This window comes from Periophthalmus magnuspinnatus, chromosome 4, assembly GCF_009829125.3.
Source record: "Periophthalmus magnuspinnatus isolate fPerMag1 chromosome 4, fPerMag1.2.pri, whole genome shotgun sequence".
NCBI classification, from domain to species: Eukaryota; Metazoa; Chordata; class Actinopteri; order Gobiiformes; family Gobiidae; genus Periophthalmus; species Periophthalmus magnuspinnatus.
Genome location: NC_047129.1, coordinates 29,560,571 through 29,581,528, shown reverse-complemented (window position 1 = coordinate 29,581,528; position 20,958 = coordinate 29,560,571). Strand labels below are relative to the sequence as shown.

Here is a 20,958-nt window from a genome sequence, read left to right as displayed (position 1 = left end):
TATTGCCGTGCGTAGTTATTTTGTGTGCAGGTGGAGTTGGCTGGTGCAGTCCTGGTGTGTGCATCAAGGGCCCAACACACTGCACCTTTAAAAGTTCGTGCACGTTAGAAGCTCGTGCTGGCTCATTCTGCTCCCGGCTGGTCACCTGTACATTTCACACTTCTTTTTATTACTTTGCCCTCGTAACATTCGACACTGGACACACACCTTTCAAGTCACATACTCACACTTACACCCCTGGACATTTACCGACATTCACACCTCAATAAAACTTGCTTTAAGTTAATTAATTCGTTAAATAAATACTTTATTTCATTGAATATGTGGTTTTGCGTATTTTCTGTCATGACTTGGAGCCGGGTTATGACAAAAATATCACGGTTCAAACTGTGTTATCGTGACAGGTCGAGCAGTGCCCTCTTTTCACTTGTGTGTTAAAATTAAGTTCAAAAATATTGGGCTATACTGGAGCTTTAAGGCTGATAGCACAAGTGTAAATATCCACCTAATAATAAGTTAAAACTGATATCAAACCAATGCATTTTTAAACAGATATAAGTCTGTTAACAACCTACTCTGCATCTGTTATTTTTTTTTAATAACACAGAATAAATACGCTTTGGGGTCCCACCGGAAGCGTCTGGGGTGAGGGAAGTCTGAGATTCCCTGCTTAGACTGCTGCCCCTGCGACCCAACCCCCGGATAAACGGAAGAAAATGGATTAAAGTACGATTTATTGACATATTGATAACTTCTCCACTGTTCCTTACAGTGGAGAGTTTCAGTAACCGTCTTAACGTTAGCTTGACATGCGTTAGCTAGCTCTCTGAGGAAGTGTCTGGGGTGGGGGAAGTCTGATAAGCAGGTAAGCAGGAGAAAATGTATGGATGGAGACTAAATATTGCCACAAATCAGATAAAAATGAGTACTTACATATGGGGGTGTTTCTACGCTGTCTGTGTTGACCACCACGGGAGGAGGGTTGGCCTGAAAAACAACAGAAAAAAGCTCATATAAACAGCATTATTTTTGGCGTTTTCTTTCTCAACTTGCGCACTTACTCGTCTCATGTTCTGATACAGCATGTTCAGTGTATCTGCATGACATAATGTTCGAGCCTAACCATGTGCAGCTCCGGTACGCCACGCTAAAGCTATAACAACCAAGATCCGCTACTCACAAATATTTACGCAGACTTGGCCAAAAATATGAAAAAAAAATGGAGAATATTCACAACATGGCGGTCCTGAATGCGCTCTCTGGTGTCTGTTGCGTTTTAACATAGCTTACTGACTAGAAAAATGAAGTTATAAAAGATATTAAGCGAATCAGAGCCTATAAAAATGATCTATCGACGAGTTCTCGGTTCGATCTAAACGAAGCGACGCTGTTTAATGAGCGCAATGAACGAAAAAGCAAAAAATGCGTATTCCAATACATAACCAACTATTTCCAGATATTTGCCGGTTCAAAAAATCTCCAAAACGTGTGTAATTCAGTACAAAACTTAATCATTATAACTCAACGTAACTGCAAAGATACAAGTACTTCTTCATTTGTAGTCTAGACAAACCTGTAAGCTACTGAATAATATTTTAATTCCTAAATGTCAAACATCTGTGCAGAAAATCAAAGTCTGAAATATGAAATGTATCCCCGGTCTCCGTAGAAACATAAAAAGTGTCTAGTCCCGACCAAAAGCACAGTTGGTGTCATCAGTGATAAAAGACTCTGGGCGCTTTAATCTTTCTCTCATCCTCTGGCCCCTTCCACAGCTGTCCGTCACTCTGCGCCGCGACGCGATTGGCCGATCACTCCCACACGGGGGCGGGACCACAGCGGGGATCAGGTAGGATTACAGATCAAAGTGGGAGGGGCTACATGGAAATAAACCCCCCCAAAACGCAAACACAACAAGGCACAGGGAAAGTGAACATGCTGCAAAATGGAGAGGAGGAAGTAGCAGAATATGGAAAGTGCACTGTGGACTATGGAGGTGGTGTTTTGGATGAAGAAGAAACTTACAAATTGGGACTAAATTGGTACTAAACCTGGACTAGACTGGGACTAAACCAGGACTAACCAGGACCAACCAAAGTTTAAACCAGGACCAAACCAGGACCAAACAAGAACCAAACCAGGATTAAACAGGACCAAACCAGAACTAAACCAGGACTCAACAGCACTAAACCAGGACAAAACCAGAACCAAACTAGGACTAAACCAGGACCAAACAAGAACCAAACCAGGACTAAACCAGGACCAAACCAGGAGTAAACCAGGATTAAACAGGACCAAACCAGAACTAAACCAGGACCCAACAGCACTAAACCAGGACAAAACCAGAGCCAAACTAGGACTAAACCAGGACCAAACCAGTACCAAACCAGGAGTAAACCAGGACTAAACAGGACCAAACCAGAACTAAAGCAGGACCAAACAGGACTAAACCAGGACGAAACCAGAACCAAACTAGGACTAAACCAGGACCAAACCAGGACAAAAACCAGGACCAACCAAAGTTTAAACCAGGACCAAACAAGAACCAAACCAGGACTAAACCAGGACCAAACAAGAACCAAACCAGGAGTAAACCAGGATTAAACAGGACAAACCAGAACTAAACCAGGACCCAACAGGATTAAACCAGGACCAAACCAGTACCAAACCAGTACCAAACCAGGACTAAACAGGACCAAACCAGAACTAAAGTAGGACCAAACAGGACTAAACCAGAACCAAACTAGGACTAAGCCAGGACCAAACCAGGACCGAACCAGGAGTAAACCAGGAGTAAACCAGGACTAAACCAGGACCAAACCAGGACCAAACCAGGACCAAACCAGGACCAAACCAGGACCAAACTAGGATCAAACCAGGACCAAACCAGGACTAAATCAGGACCAAACCAGGACCAGACCAGGACCAGACCAGGACCAGACCAGAACCAAACCAACACAAGTGTGAAGGCACCCATAGAGACCCCAATTTTACTAAATAAAAACTAAATTAAAGAGTACACACACTACACTGGAACTGAACCTGGGTCTAAACCTGGACTAGAACAGGACCAAACCACATCTACATCTGTATCAAACTGGGATCAAATTACATCATTGTAAACACAGACAGAACCAACAAGAGGTCATGGCTCTGGCACCGTGACCCCCTGATGACCTCAACTTTCGAACAGTATTGACCCTCTGTGTGAACCAGTTTTAACCACAGCCCTAAGAGTTTCCAAAATGTAGCTGTTTTTTCCCATGTATTTGAGCAAAATGTATCTTGCCCCAGTACAAATATATTGTATAATCATAAAGTGCACTGTTAGCATGTTAGGTGTTAGTATTAGCGTGACAGCAAAACTCCATTCTGGTCTTTCAAAGCTGTGAAAAGTGCTTATAAAGTCATTGTGGTGAATAATTAGGATGCTCAGAGTGTATAAGGTAAGTGAGGAATCACCTTGGATCATTTCAAAATGTTTAAAATGAACTTATTCTATTTTTTTCTCACATTTTTAGACAGTAAAAATCAGGTACAGCGCCTTTACAGTTTGCCAGAAGGTTGGTTTATGAACTGCTATGCTAATCCAAGAATCCCATGCATTTTTTCACTTTACTTTTACTTCACTACATTTGAGAGCAGTATCTGTACTTTCTACTCCACTACATTTTTGAACTGGGCTAAGTACTTTTCATATGATTTGAGGGGCTATTTTTAGCATGCTCGTGCTAACTTCCTGACTAAAGTTTTCAAGTTCAAGCTTCATCTTTGAGCAAATGTAAATTAAAAACCCAAATTTCATAAGAAAAAAATAGAAATAGATTTGTATTGCTACTGTCGACCAAAAATAATACGTCATTTTTAATCAATATCACTACATTTAACACATTAACAAATCAACAACACTTGTGTGAAATACTTTTACTTTTTACTATTAAGGCATATTTTTAAACAGGCACTTAAATACTTTTACTTAAGTTGTTTTTGTTTTTGTTTCCCTTGTGATACTTTTACTTGAGTAGCTTTTTACCTCTGTATCTGTACTTTTACTTAATTAACAAAATGAAGTACTCCATCCACCACTGACAGTATTTCTACAATTTCCTTTCCCCATTAGACACGATCCATAAAGTGTGCCGCCGTGTTACATAAGGTCTGTGTAAGAGACCTGCAAAGGCCAAAAGGACAAAAGTGCAGATATCATCACAGCAGACACACGCTCTCTATAAAACTGATTGACTGTTACGTAACGCCTTTAGCGGCGCCGCTCTGGTCAAAATTCAGGATCAGGGGAATGCTATAATACGATTGGTTACAGGGCGGGGCAATTGACATTTTAATCAAGTCAGCATTCATTCATGGGTCTTTTTAATGGAGCGGTCCGCAGCCAATCGTCTGTCAGTAAAAGCATGTGGTCTGGGGCGCTTTTCAAAATCTATTATTGTGTTAAAGGTACAGTGTGTAACTTTCTGGAGGTGGCATGTTGCCTGTACGATTCAGTTAAGACACGTGTTTTTCACTGCAAAAAACACAACGAAAATAAATAAATAAATACAAAACGTGCTTTCTTTTTAGTGTATTTATGGCTAAAAATGTTCATATTATGACTTTAAATTCCATAGACTAAAATATACAAAAAGTCTCACTTATTAAAAGGTCCTATATTACACAAAATTGACTCTTGTGAGATTTCAGACGTGTTATAATGTTGTTACCTCGTCAAAGACAGACCTGGAGTTGTGTTTTGTTTCACTTTATTATTAGTCTGTAACATCTCCAAAGCTCAAAATGCTCTGTTCCACCTTGTGATGTCACGAAGAGGTAGTTTTTTTGACAGAATAACTTAATTATGCAAGGTTTGTGTGTTAAACATGTGTGAAGGAAACAAAACACAACTCCAGGTCTGATTGTGATGAGGAAACAAAATTACAACATAGATCAGACAATAGTGTAATACGAGCCCTTTAAAGGTACAATATGTAACTTTGTGGAGCTGGCATGTCACCTCCATGAGTCCAAGGAAAAAGAAAGTTAAAACCAAACTCCGGAGGTTTGGTCTGTGGAATATTAGAGGTAAATAAACAACATTTCCATGGAAACAAGAAGGAGGCAGCTCTTCTTCAAATAACAGTGAAGTTTATGAAGATGCAAACCCGCTCAGAGTAAGGACACGTTTATCACTGCAACAAACATAAACTAAATTTTAAAAATGACTTACATATTGTGGCTTTAAATTCTACTGAGTCAAATAAAATAAAAGCTCTTTCTGCAGCCTTTTTATAGACAACACACTCGATATTCTAATCTGCAAAGCAACAATTACGATATTATGAATGTGTCCACATACCTCCCACCTCCGCCCGAGTCCCATTCAAATCCAGCGTCTAATTAATCCTGTGGAAATGTGCAATCAACTAATTTGCAAATCAAACTGAACAAAGCTTTAATTAAACTAATGCAACAGAGGCAATTATGTTAATGATCCTCTTAATGTTAATCAAATATCCTCATTAACCAGCGCAGAGGAAACACTTTAGCAGCATGAATACATTTCCTTTGGTTTAAGTCTGGCAAAATATATTGGTTTAGGTTCCACAGTATGGCATTACACTTATCCAGTTAGTTGATCAGTTACTATTTATATATATTTTGTCATAATTGCTATAAAACTACTACTTCTTTCAGTCTGACTGTGAGCGGGTAGCAACTTGGCCTGGTGGTGTCATGCTTGTCACCATGGAGATAGATAAGTTTAATGCCATGTTGTGGAACATTCTGGGCAAGGCAATAACATCTGGTGACAAGCAGATGGCGGGCCCTCAACTAAAAGAGTTGCTGTACTATTAAAAATGAAAAACATAACCTGTACGTTTAATAGAGAAACTACAGTACAATGCAGAACTCAAATTTGGTTTACAGCCTGTTTATATAAATGGACGTAGCTAAACCTGCTAGCTGCCGTGTTCCAAATAGTAAGTGAGCATGAACACACTCCCGGCTCCATCGAATCTGACTCCAACTCACTTTCTATTGAAAAAACAGCGCCCCTCTCTCTGTAACTGCTCCTGTCAGGCTCATCATCTTGGTCTTAAAATGTTTGTATTAACCCGCTCTACATGATCCTGGGTTTTTTATTTATTATTCATTTAAGATTGGCTCATAAACATTGTGATGTCACCTGAAACCCATCAATAGATTACATTGTACTTCGACAAAAAAATATGCCAATGGTCAAAATGGTAAAAGGTCACATTTTTGCATAGCGCTTTTCAACCTTAAAGGCAACACTCACCCATTCACACACACATTCATACACCAGTGTTTACAGACATTAGGGGCGAGGTGGGTTAAGTGTCTTGCCCAAGGATTTCATTCGTGGGAGCTGGAATCACATCGCCAACCTGTGCGTTAGTGGATTTGACCGCTCTACCGATGATGTTTATGTCCAGAACAGAATTCATACCACCAAAGTTCACATCAGCGGACAAACACTCAACATCAACCGAGCTACTGTCGCCCCCTGAAAGGTAAACTCACAAATGCTGAATCTGATCCTTTCGATTTAGACGCAAGAATACTGTGTTACAACCAAACTATGAATCCACACTGCTTCGTATTACTGGCCTATATAATTCCTAATGTAGCCAGGTTATCCCATGTTTAACCTACCTGCACCTGAGCGTGTATGGGCGTGAAGTGATGCAGCAGCGCCCCGTGTGGAATGGCCTCACAGTGCGACGTCCAGATGTAAGTGTCTTTGGGCCACGGCTTACACCCTCCTTTCCCTTTATGTTTACTTTTAGATGGACTCTTCTTACTATCCTTGGGACTTTTCGCTCTGTTCAGGTGAGCCAGGTGAGTCGGCAGCGTACTGTATCCGTACCCGGCGAGAGCTGAACACATCGGAAGTTGCGGCGAATGAAATGGATGTATGGATAAAGACTGCGAAGCGTGCGGCAACGGCGGCGGTAACCCGTGGCAGTGATGATGGTGATAGTGCTGGAAGAGCCCTGATTGGACGCCGGGTTGGTGCAGCACGTGATTGGTCGCCGAGTGGATCATGTGACCAGGCGACGGCGGGCATTGCTGGTGCAGTTGGTGCTGGCTTGGAGATAGGTGGAGTTGATGGTGGCTCGGAGACACGTGAAGTTTTTGGTAGCTTGGTGAATGCAGCATTTGGTTTGGTGACGGAGGGCCGAGCTGATAGGACGAGGTGGGTATGTGGTAGTAACTTGGAGAAGGAGAGAGGAGCAGAGGTTTCGGAGAACGGCAACGATGTTTTGGCGAATGCAAAGGTGAAATCTGATGGTTTGGGGTCAATAAGTTTGGTTGATGTTTCGAACTGTGACCTTTGCTAGTTTTGGACTTGGATTTTCCCGATTTTCCCTTCGAAGAGGGTTTTTTGGGACTGCAGCAGAACTCGTGGCTTTGGAAATAAGTAGTCATGGTGACAGAAAAATATGATACAGGAAGTCAACAAAGTGGTGTTTCAGAAACTAGCTTAGAAGTAGGTTCCGATGCATCCTTAACAGACAAAAAATACCCAGAATAATTGCTTACAAAAAGATATAATATTTAGTTTTGAATTGCTAATTGCTAGATTTTCATCACTCTGAAAGCAATGGATTTCAAGCATTCCCTTCCGCTCCAAGCTTACAACTACTATTACGTGTTTCAAGTTAAAATTTTGGTTTTCTTGCGATTCAACAAACCAACACACTCAAATACTGTTCATGGATTGGACTTTTACAGAAAAATAATAAGTATAAGTAAATAGGAATCACATTTGCAAAGTGCTTCAACGTTGCAACTCCTTTAGGCAAAATAAAAAGAACCGATATCACAGATTTTTCATTTTCTTCAGGTTTTCCAGTTTTTACAAATTCCTTTTAGTGCAATCTCTTGTTTTTCATTTGTAATACCTTGTACTTTTTTTGTTATCCAAGAAATGTTTACAATTCCCGTTGGATTCAATTGGGACACTTTTTCTCAAGATGAAATTGATTACGAGTCCATGTACCGGATTTTTTTCAATGTGTTTGAGCAAAATTAGTCTTGCCCCAGGACGGATATGTGGTATAAGCAGATCTTGAGGTCAAAATATGTCCACTGTGGTCTTTCTGCATCTAATTATGAAGAGTTTTATTGTCTAAGAATCAGGAAAATGCCCTGTTAGCTAGCTGCTGTGGAGGCAAAACTCCATTCTAGTCTCTTGAGAGTTGTGAAAAGTGCTTATAAACTCATCATGGTGAATAATTATGATGCTTTGAATGTATAAGGTAAGTGAGGAGTAACTATGAACCACTGCCAACTGTTTAAAATGAACAAGTAGTTTTTCCACATTTTTAAGACAGTATAAATCAGGTACGGCGCCTTTAAGTGTCTTCGTGTTGCCAGATCTTTTCTTTAACCATCCTCTTCTGAGATGTTTCACTTTCCAGCGCAGACAAAAGGAGCTCTTGCGATTCAATTGTGTCCATATAATGTAGGTCAAGTTTATTCAGCGCAGCCTGGCCCCTCTTATATATCCATTTGTCTGAATCTGTCAAGGAATATCACAAATCAGGAACTCAAACGCTCCCATTTCAGTGTTGGACAAAGCAACTGTAGTTATAGACATCGCAGTCTCTTTTTCTCCACTTCTTCAATATTTTCACAGCTTTTCTTATCCAATGGAGAGTTTTGACCCTTTGTATTACTGAAAGTTAACGGGTCAGACGTTTGGATGAAGAAATACTATCTCTCTATTTGTGTATCTATCTTGAAAAAGCAGTTTTACCAAATGAAAAAAAAAAAGACAATTCTGTAACTTTAGTTGTTAAATCGCATCATGGGTGAGAAGGTTTTAAAATGATGTACACGATATTAATTTCCAGTTTAAGAATGATTGTTGTCATTAAGTGCAACAACTCTGTGGATTTTCAGCCGTCAGAAGAAACTCTCTCAATATTTCTCCACCTGGTTATTTTTATTTTTAAGGTTTAAATGAAGCTGATGTCTCCACAAGTGAATCTGTCTTCAATCTTGTGCTTTATTTTTTTATCATTATTTAAAATTTGTCTTAGGAAGGCATTAAATCTACCAACGTCAGCCTTTCAAATCTGTACTCCAGGTTTAGATATTGTTGCAATCCCCAAGAATTTAAAAATAAATTTCTCCAAAAAATTCAAATTGCATCAAATTTTCCTTAAGATCTTGTGCATTTCTATCCAGTATTCCTCCTCTTCTTGCCTCTTGTTCCTTGTTTAACGTCTGGCTGGATCTTCTTGTCTCCACTTCAAGAATTTCATGATCAATTTTTGTTCTTTCTCAATATTTCTCAATTAAAAAATCCCCAAATTGTAAATTCTTCTTATTCTTGTTATCTTCATCAAATATTCCTTAAAGTCTTGTATTTTCCATAATCCTCTTCAGCTTTTGTCACTTCTTCCTTGTTTAACGCCTGGCTGAATCTCACGTCTCTTCCAACAGTTTCAAGACACATTTCTCAATCGCATTTCTCAATCGTTCTCTGAAAATCTCCAAATTTTGATATTGCGTTATTAATCTTCATCAAATATCCCTTAAACTCTTGTGTTTTTCCATGCAGTATTCGTCCTCTCTCTTGTCAGTTCTTCCTTGTTTAGCGCCTGGTCGGTTGTCCTCCTCTCCATCGCTCTCTCTTTCTCTCCCTCTCTGAGACCACAGCCTATTAGAGTGGTCCCTGTGTCCCACTGCACAGACTGCAGCCAGGCATGAGTAATCGATCACGGGGCTGAGACAGGACTACAGGGGGAGAGTTTGAATTAAAAGTACAAAAATAAAACGTTAAATGTCCAACACAAGATTGTTTTCCCACATATCTGAGCCTCAGGAAATGCTCTGTTAGCATGCTGGTTGTTTTTAGCATTACTGTGAAAGCAAAAGTCCACTCTGGCCTCTGTGAAAAGTGCTTATAAACTCATCGTGGTGAGTAATCTGAATGCATAAGGTAAGTGAGGAATAACTTTTGGACCACTGCAAACTGTTTAAAATGAACAGTGAGAATATTCAAATGATATTACGGCAACCCATGTGTTCAAAAGTGACAGTAAAAGCTAGTTGATGTTCAAGTATGTCACAAAAATTGGACAGTAAAATGAACAGGATTCTAATGGGGAGAGCTCAAATCAAAAGTCAAAAGTTATCCATTGTGATACAACTGTTTAAAGGTCCTATATTACACAGAATTGACTCTTGTGAGCTTTTAGCAATGTTAAAATGTTGTTACTTCATCTAAAACACACATGGAGTTGTGTTTTGTTTCATTCACACATGTTTGAGTAACACTTTATAATTAGTCTGTCTACATCTCCAAAGCTCAAAATGCTCTGTTCCACCTTCTGATGTCATGAAGAGGTAGTTTTCATGTTAACAGCTAAATTTTACCCTTAGTTCAGTAGAGGTTGGAAATTCCAGGACTGAAATGATCCAAATGATTCTAGTGAAGGTGTGTGGAGTTTAAAAACACAGTAGAGCACTTCCTGTTTTACCACATGACATCACAAGGTGGAACAGAGTGTTTTCTGTTTGAGAGACGAACTCAGCCGAAATATGCAGGATTTGTGCGTTAAACATGTGTGAATGAAACAAAACACAACTCCAGGTCTGTTTTTGAGGAGAAAACAACATCAAGAGATCAAGAAATTGCGTAACATATGATCTTTAATAAAGCCAATTATTTATTTTGACTATGGTAAAAAAAAAAAAAAAGGTTATTCAATAAGGGAAAATTATTTGTGTTGAGTAGTTTTAAGGTTTTAAAGTGTAGATAAACAAAATATCTATTAAAACAACAACAAACATACAGAATACTACACTAGGACAGAGTAAAGTGCGTGCTTGGCTCTGATTGGACGAGGAGCTCTGTGTCTGAACCTTTGTCTTGTTCTTTACAGTGTCTCAGTTCAATGCTCTGTGGCCTATTTCTCAACCAGTCCACTCTCACTGGTCTGAATCACCAATGATCCCCCACTGAAGACCATTTTAGAGAGAAAACGTAGGGCAACTATATAAGAATCATGTGCAAAATGTTCCACTGTTGCAAATTCTGTAGGCAAAATCAAGACAATTGACATCACTGATTGACTTTTTCCAGTTTTTGCAAATTCCTTATATGGTAAATCTTGTTTTTTATTTGTATTAACTTTGTACTTTTTGTCATCCAAGTTGAAATGTTTAAGATGCCTGTTGAGACACATTTCAAATTCGCAAGATAAAAAAATCGTAATTATAAATCCTTGTACTCGTTACTTTTTTAGGTCAGAATATGTCTGCTGTGTTCTGTCTGCATCTAATTATAAAGCGTTTTATTGTCCGAGAATCAGGAAGTGCCCGGTTAGCTAGTTGTTGTGACGGCAAAACTCTGCTCTAGTCTCTGAAAGTTGTGAAATGTGCTTATAAACTCATCATGGTGAATAATTAGGATGCTTTGAATGTATAAAATAAGTGAGGAATAACTTGAAAACTACTGCAAATGTTTTAAATGAACGATATAGTTTTGTTTTTCATGTTTTTAAGACAGTAATAATCAGGTTCATCCACTGCAGACGATCTGTGAGTTGGATTATGTCTGATTTTAAGTTTTATTTTGATTTTAAGTGAAAATTGAAAGTAACTGACTGACTAAAGAAATAGGGATATAATCATAATATCTGTCATGCAAACTACTAATTACCCAGTTGTGTATGTATTTATTGTGCTAATCCTGTAGTTTAGACCTCTGCAAACATGTTTAAGAGTTCATATTGTGTCTTCATTCTCATGTAAAGACTTTAAAATGTGCTCCCTTAACAAAATCTAGTTAAAAATGCTATTAGATTTTGCCCCAAAACTGCTCAGCCCTGCATAAATCTTACATTGTTTATAAAGTAAGACATGTAGCTGCAAATGAAAACCAGAACAGGGTTTTTCAGCACGGTCCCTCTAGCGCTGCTTTAGCCTGGGACTCATTTAGCGCTGCGATGCTAACAGCCCTTTATCCCGTTGTACTCATGGAGACGTTAGCCTGGAGCGCTAGCAGCACTTTAGGAGGCTGCACTCACATAACAGCCCCCTCTCTGCTGCACTGTGGGCCAGTATATGTGTCATCTCTGTGTTTCACGGTTTAAGGCAGGCACTGGCATATACTGCAGCTACTGACATTATCAATCTCTGAGGACGTACGGAGGGAATGCACTTTCTTTTATATATTTCTTTCTTGTATAAGACTCTAGAGAGATGACATCACTCTAGTTTATGGTAGCAGCGCGATATCAGTCAATCATAAACGTGAATTTTCTTAAAGGGCCCATATTACTTGTGTCCTTCTCTCAAACAGAAAACAATCTGTTCCACCTTGTGATGTCATGTGGTAATACAGGAAGTGCTCCACTGTTTTTAAACTCAATCATTTCAACGATTTAAGCCCTGGAATTGCCAATGTCGACTAAACAAAAGGTAAAAGGAGCTGTTAACTTCAAAACTACTGCTTCATGACATCACAGACTAATGATAAAAGCTCACAAAATTATTAAGATCCTGCACAAAAACATTTATATAAAGTACTTATAAATCTACTTACAGGTTATATATTACGCAAAATTGACTCTTGTGAGCTTTAAGCCATGTTAGAATGTTGTTACCTCGTACCTTTCGTTCTGTATTGATTGGCAATTCCGGGGCTGAAATTATCCAAATGATTCTAGTGGAGGTGTGTGAAGTCTAAAAACACAGTGGAGCACTTCCTGTATTACTACGTGATATCACAAGGTAGAAAAGTGGAGTGTTTTCTATGTTTTCTGCCCAAATCTGCAGGGTTTGTGTGTTAAACATGTGTGAATGAAGGAAAACACAACTCCAGATCTGTTTGTGACGAGTAAACAACATTATAATATAGCTCAGAAAATAGTGCAATACAAATACATTTAAATAATTAACCAACTAATAAAGACTCCATGAACATTTTACATATTGTTGCATTTACATTCCCTACACTGCTGTTCACTTTATGACCAGCAGATGTCACTATCCTCCTTCCAACACGGCTCCTCTCTCATCACATATGTCCCGTCTAATCTTATGCATTTGCTAAACTTTTCCAAATCTCAAAATAAACCCAGTTACGACCGCTCCAAATCCCAGCCTCCTCTTTCTCTCTCTTTCTTTCCCTCTTTCCGTCTCTCCTTCTCAAGTACTGTTAGCAGAGTGTTCCTGTCACGGAGGAAGTTGTCAGGAAAGAGAATGGAGTGATGAACTTGTCCTCCTCATTATCAGGGATCACACCAGAACAGAAATCTAACGCCTCGGTGACACGGGGAAGTCAATCGGAGCAGATCCAGGCTCTACAAGTCTGTGCCAACGAGATATGAACATTTATGCACGGTACAAAACGGCTGTGGGATCATTCAAATCTAAATTATGACTCTATTCAAAAACAAAAGTGTTGAATCGGTTCGGAAACAATGTCTACGCTTGTTTTGCCACTCAAAAAAATAAAAAATAAAAAACTACAGCAAAGTGTTGGTGTTATATCCTTCCAGCAGCACTGCACACTGCCGTTGTGTCCTCAGGCAAGACACTTTATCCATTCATTCGAGCTGAAAAAAGCGGCTTACAGTTTTCTATCATAAAAGCAATGGTTTAGACAACACTTCTGCCACTCAAAACCTGGAGCAAAGCCACTCCTGTAATCTACTGCCAGGTTTCGAATGACATCGCAACTTTCTTTAGGTCAATAATAATGAAAACCGATAATGAGAAGGACAGATTCTTGTTGTAATACAGTGAGTTTTTGGGTTTAGTCATTAATAGAAATGATCAGGTTCAATATTCGTGCATTTACCTTTTGGATATTTCATGGCAAAGTTAATAAATAAATGAATAGGGAAAACTGGCTCTCTGATGTTATGGCTTACGTGACAATAATCGCATCTTTAGGTTTGAGTAATGGCGCCACTTTCTGAAGATATTTTTAAAAATGTATTTTAATTTTGTTTATTTATACTGACTGTTTTTGTTTCATGCGGGTTGGTTCAACTCTGCATCTGCAATCTGACATTTAAAGGTCATATATTACACTAAATTGAGCTTGTGAGCTTTTAGTTACGCTGGAATGTTGTTACCTCCTTAAAAACATACTCGGAGCTGGTTTATTAGCCTGGCGAAATTCAAAATGCTCTGTTCCACCTTGTGATGTCACGTTGTGGTAGTTTAAGTTAACAGCAAACGTTTACTTTTTGTTTAATACATATTGACTCCAGGGCTGAAATTATCCAAATTACTCTAGTGAAGGTGTGTGGAGTTTAAAAACACAGTGGAGCACTTCCTGTATTACCACACGATGACATCACAAGGTGGAACAGAGCATTTGAGAGAAGAACTCTACTTAAATATGCAGGATAGATAAGAAAATAGCGTAAAATGGGCCCTTTAAACAGCTAATTCCACCATAGAATTCATCGTCCAGCTCCATTTTAAACTACAGGGAAATACATGACACAAAATAAGTATGAAAGCAAAGAGCAGCCTCCATATTGAAGTTAATATCGAGGTTCATATTGAGGCATTAAGCCCAGATGGTAGACACAAAAGCACAAACACACACAGAGAGAGCTGCAGAGGAGAGAGCACAGAGACAGTGTGACAGGTGTGGGCTGTGCAGGAAACAGCGCCTCCTCACATTTAATTACAAAGTGCTTTTAAATCCTCCAGCTCCAGCTTCAACTCCTGCATCAAACTCAACAAGACAAACTGCCCCCAAGTCAGCAGCGGCGGCAACGTGGCCAACTCGCTGTCCGGGTTTAATGAGCGTCTGCGCGAGAGAAGTAAACAGAAATTCAACCAGGGAGACAGGATTTTGTTGATTTTTCGTGCATTCTGATTAAAGTTGCCATGACAGAAAAACTCACACTCGATTATAAGTAAAAAGGGCTAATACTTTGTACAGTTTCCATTAGAGGCCACTGCTTTCCCCCTGCGGCACCTCGTATTCCCAGTGCCTGAAATATTCCACAGTATGGCATTAAACTTCTCTTCACGGAGAGAAGCAGGTGACACCATCAAGGCCAAATTACAGGTCAGATCTGTGGAGAATGCATGTCTTCTGAGCGACAAAAGCAATTGAATAAAAGCGAGATAGGTATGTTTAATGCCATAATCTGCAAAACTTCAGACAATGCAACCTCTCCATGACGACTAAAACAGGTGACACAACCAAGGACAACTTACAGGTCGGATCTGTGGAGAGGCAAACCAGAAGAATGCGTGTCTTTTGAGCAACAAAAGCAATTGAATAAAAAGCAAAATAAGTAAGTTTAATGCAACACTCAAGACAATCTAATAGCTCCATGACGAGACAAGCAGGTGACACAACCAAGGCTAAAATACAGGTCAGATCTGTGGAGAGGCAAACCAGAACAATGCGTGTCTTTGGAGCAACAAAAACAGTTGAATAAATGCAAGATAGGTAAAGTTAATATGCAACACTCCAGACGATGCAGTAACTCCATGAAGAGACAAGCAGGTGGCGTGCCTTCCTCCACAAAAGTTACACAGTGCACCTTTAACATAACCATGACAACTTTATAAATGAAGAATCTTTACAGCCGTCTTATCCACAGAAATGTCTCGTCCTCTGGCCTATTTTAAGGGGCTGGCTTTAGCTATAAATAAATCCCAATAGTGTTCCCTGTCCTCTCGCAAACACTACTACCTCGCTGTCATCATCTCAGCACAGTCGCCATGGCAACAACCGATGCCGCCTGACTCCGAGGCTGATTGGTTGCCAGGGGCGACGGCAGCGCAGGTTGTAAACATTCACACGCCTCTGTCCCCTTACGAGTCACGGAGCTAGTACAGAATGGCTGGATGTTTTGAGTGTGTCATTGGTGCAGTGCAGTCAGTTTGATCTTTGGATTGCGCTGACTTCAAATTTTAAAATAAATAAAAAGCGTCTTGCCTTAAATGTTCTTTACCCAATTTTTCCCCCCCAAGTATTAGAGGAAAATTTGTTTTGCCCCGGTATATATTGTATAAGCAGCTCTCGAGGTCCAATAATAATAAAAGTGCACATTAACACGCTAGTCTGCTCTGGTCTTTGAGAGTTGTGAGAAGCGCTTATAAACTCATCCTGGTGAGTAATTAGAATGCTCAGAATGCATATGGTAAGTGAGGAATAACTTTGGACCACTGCAAACTGTTTAAAATGAACGAGCTCTGTTTTTCATATTTCTTTCTAGTAAAAATCTGGTACAGCGCTTTTAATTATTCATATTCCTAGCAGCGATAGCAGAGATCTGTTTACCAAAATGATACTTTAATGCCACAATAATGATAGGAAACACAAGATAATGGACTAAATTTAAGACACAATGACAAGTTTCTTTAGTGGACCAAATTCTGAAAAAAAAAGGCAATTTTAAATACTCAGGAAAGGTCAAATATTGTCCTTTACCATATCAATACTAGTTCAAATAGCTCATTTTAGTGTATAAATTAGCATCTGGGTAAACATTTTCAGACAGCTCCATGTACAAGTTTGCCAAACGTAACGTAAAAAGGGGTAAACTGCTCCTCCTGGTTATAAACTGCAAAGGCCATACTGTCTATATAAGATCCACTAGCCCTGATATAATTAGTGACGTCATTACATCCTGGTCCCTGGGCTCTGAGACAGGTCTGGACATGACGGGCACAGCACAGTGGAGCAGCAGCAGGTGAGTGAGTGGGAGACAGCGGTCCTCCAGCAGAGCCACAGACAATAACTATACGTGATGCTCCTCTCGTTCATTACCCATAATACATCTGTCACTGCCAATCAGAGGGTAGAGTAGGCAAACAAATACACTTAAACGGTCTGTACCTGATTTTTACTTTCTTAAAAAAACGTGAAAAACAGAAGTAGTTTATTCTAAACGGTTTGCAGTCGTCCAAAGTTATTCCTCACTTATCTTATCTAATTACTCACAGTGATGAGTTTATAAGAGCTTTTCACAACTCTCAGAGACCAGAGTTTCGCCATCACTCGCATGCTAACAACGCACTTCCTAATTCTCTAATGATAAAACGAACAGCGGATTTATTTTGACCTCAAGAGCTGCCTTTGCTAAGATTTTGCTAAATGCATGGATTCAGACAGAGTGGGGTCGCCTTTACGCAGATCTGGATTGTAACTTGGCCTAGTTACATCACCGGCTAAATCATTATCGAATGAGCGGTGCAAGAATCGCAAAGTAATACTGTCGACATAAAGTTTTTGTCAGGTGTAGACTCACAATGGGAAGTAGGAGTAAAAGTATAGTATCTGAAAACAACTCCAAGAAGTAACATTGTATTAAAAAGTTGCTCTATCTAATGTACTTGAGTAAACGTACCCGAGTACTACCCACCTCTACGGCCTATAGTATGGCATTAGTAACAAACCATCTTCATGAGAGCGTGTCCTGCAGAGTTTTGGGCTTGTTCATATGTAGACAATGATATGTAGTTTGAGTGTGCATGCAGCGTAGGAGGTGTAGAAACGGTGCTAAACGGTGTGAAAATACAGAAATACACCCCTGTACTGCAGTTTTATGAAGCATATACCAAGGGAGGGATGGTGTTAGACTTCATAATTTAGACTAGATGACATCTGCACCAAAAATAAATCAACTTATAACATGGATGCACACAACGTCAGATTAATATGGTTTGTGTTATGTTCTTTTATGTTACAGTTAGGGCTGTGTAATTACCCAAATTGCAAAGCACATTTTATAAACAAACAATTTCCCAAGAGACATGTTGAGATTTGGATTCATACTGATACATTTCCCTGAGGGACTATGTCTCTCGATTGGCCTGGGGACACCTTGGGATCCCACCAGAGAAGCTGGAGGAAGTGTCTGGGGTGGGGATGTCTGGGAGTCCCTGCTTAGACTGCTGCCCCTGCGACCCAGGCCCGGATAAGTGTAAGAAAATGGGTGGATGAATAAATAAATGTGACTTTTAATAAACATGTAATTGTCATATGTCTTCATCCAAAATCTGGACTCGTCTCCAAACCACAGGCTTTTACTGACAGAGGACTGACAGTAGACCTCTCCTTTAAAAAAACAACAAACATAAACTTAGATCGTGATTAGCTTATTCAGTTAATTAGTTAATTGCCCAGTCCTACAAGTAAGCCTGTCGATATATTGTTAGAGAGAAACGTCGCAATAAACGATAATATTGAACAACGCGATAATCTCAGTGATTCAATCTCAGTATTTATATATAGAGTATAGAGTATCATTAAAACGCTTAAGCTGCAACAAAAAAATGGACTACTGAACCAACCAGCCATAGAAGCTATTTATTCTACTCTCTACAGCTCAAATCTCACATTATAAAAAACAACCAGAAGAAATTTCATGCATTTTCTGGGGTATTGTAACTATCATATTGTAACTACAAGTCAACGTATGACCCTGTATTTTATGAAAGAACAAATATTCATTATAATGAAGCCATATCATCCTGGAAAATTTTAAATAAGGGTTCTCTTACTTTTCACAAATAATGTCCATGTAGCATGTTGCATTGGGCCCCTGCAGGTGGAAGTGGCCCTGGAGACGTGCATTAGAGTCTGGAGAGGCAAAGCGGATGTGTGTTAAATGTAGACTGTCCCATAGGAAACAGCTGACTGGAAACTTTGACTGAGCTGCTCTGTTTAGCTTCATCAAGCCAGGACCTGCAGCAGGCACCGTGCGGTTTGCAGCAGAGTGTGAAGCGGCTGGGATGAGAATCAGCCTCTCTAAATCCGAGGCCATGGTTCTCAACCGGGAAAAGGAGGCTGGAGAGACCCTGCCTGAAGTCGGGACGTTCAAGTATTTCGGGGTGTTGTTCACGATTGAGGGAAGGATGGAGCGTGAGATTGACAGGCGGGTCGGTGCAGCGTCTCCAGTGATGCAGTCGCTGTTTTGGACCATTGTGGTAAAGAAGGAGCCGAATAAAAATGCTTTCGATTTACTGGTCAATCTATGTTCCTACCCTCACCTATGGTCATGAGCTTTGGGTGGCTGGGCGCTCCCTTAGAGATAGAGTGAGGAGCTCAGTCACATGGGAGGAGCTCGGAGTAGAGCCGCTTCCTCCACATCGAGAGGAGCCAGCTGAGGAGGTTCAGGTATCTGTTCCGGATTGCCTCCTGGATGCCTCCCTGAAGAAGTGTTCCAGACATCCAGACATGTACTATGTAACTTTTCTGGTGGAGTGTACACCATCTGTTGTCTCGATGGAGATGCTGTTGCTTTTCCCAGAATTACTACAGAACAGTATGCCATTAAATTGGTCAGGTCAGTGCAGGGGCAACTCCATTCACCATTAGTTTTTCAAGATACTTTTGAGCAATGAAAAAAACCCACGAAAAAAAAAAAGCCATACTGTGGAACATTCCAAGCAAAGGGAAGAATGTAGTTTCCTCACAATTTGATGAGTCTTTAATCATGATACATCTCGATAGGTCACATTGTCGATAAAACTGAAAACAGCTATCTCTTCTCTGTTCAAATATAGCAAATCGGGCTTTATGGAATTGTTTTGTTTAATGAAACGCTGGTGGTAGACCCCCTACCAGAAAAGTTACACAGTATATCTTTAAATAAGCTTTGTATGACTCTACCTCTATAGACAAAACATGAAACTTTGCCAGCGGACACTATATCAGACCTCTGCAGTGGTCTTGACAGTCGCAGCGTTATCTTCAGGGACACTCATTATATCTGACATCGTATAGTTTATTTCAACGGCCACAGCGCTGACATGTTTGTGCAGGAAGTGGGCCTTGACCCGGGTCACATGATCAAAGGTCCTGCTCCCATTGGCTCTTCAGTTTATAGCTGAAATTGAGCTTGTCATAAAGGTTTACAATCCGCACACTTCTGGATTACATAAAACAACTCTACACAATTCCATTTTAATAGAATCTTTTTTCAGGTTTAGTTTGGATTGCTCACTAATGGTCCGATTTTGGCGTTGTGTTCCTGCCAAAACCGGTTTAAATCAGCTGACCAGACATGTCATAGTAAGAACATTGAGCAGTCCAAACTGTCAGGTATGAAAAGAAACTTAACCTTGGTCTGAAAAACAAATCGATTAAAATAAATGAATGGCCAGATGAACCTCATTGGTCTGCTCAACTCTACCCAAAACCAGCAATTATATATACCGGTAATTATTATAATATAATTAGTTGCTATGTTTACTTTTTTTTCCCTATATTGTTCTGACTGTGTTGGCTGCTACATTGGCCATGTCTCTCTGAAAGTCGGTCAAACATCCTGGTTACATAAAGGTAAAATAGAAAAAAAAATTAAAAATAGACAAATAACAAAACTACACTACCGAAAGTTTGGACACACCCCCTCATTCAGTGTTTTTTCCCTTTATTTTTACTACTTTCTGCATTTTATATGAATGTAAAAATGAAAGAAAAAAGACAAGACAACTTATAACTTATAAACGTACAGCTTATAAACTCATCATGGTGAATAATTAGGATGTTTAGACTGCTGCAAACTTTATACAATCTCACCCAATGTCTTTTTTTCCCCTTTACTTTTACTACTTCCTACATTTTAAATACATATAGAACACATCAAATATATGAAGCAAGATATATGGAATTATGCAGTAAAGAAAAAAAGTTAAATAACTCTACTAAATATTTTTCAACAAAGCTAAAGGTGGACACTTGGATTTGAATTTAAAAGTTATTTCCCTTTCTATTTACTACATCATTCCATATATCTTACTTCATATATTTCATGTCTTTCGTATGTATATAAAATGTAGAAAGACGTAAAAATAGAGAACAGTTTGCAGTCGTCCAAACTTATTCCTCTGTGTCCTAACCATTCCAAACATCCTAAATATTCACCATGATGAGTTTATAAGCTATACGTTTATAAGTTATAAGTTGTATTGATGTTTTTCTTTCAG

The 20,958-nt window shown here is 39.5% G+C and overlaps 1 protein-coding gene across 6 annotated transcripts in view; it reads right to left on the bottom strand.

The window, feature by feature from the left end:
• Positions 1-20,958, bottom strand: part of LOC117369720 (discs large homolog 1-like protein) — a 162,105-nt gene that overhangs the window by 62,021 nt on the left and 79,126 nt on the right. For all 6 annotated transcript variants that reach the window (XM_055221459.1, XM_055221460.1, XM_033965047.2 and 3 more), the window contains one exon: positions 934-987. In XM_055221459.1, the coding sequence (XP_055077434.1) occupies positions 934-987 (54 nt within the window). The remainder of the gene's footprint in view (positions 1-933; positions 988-20,958) is intronic.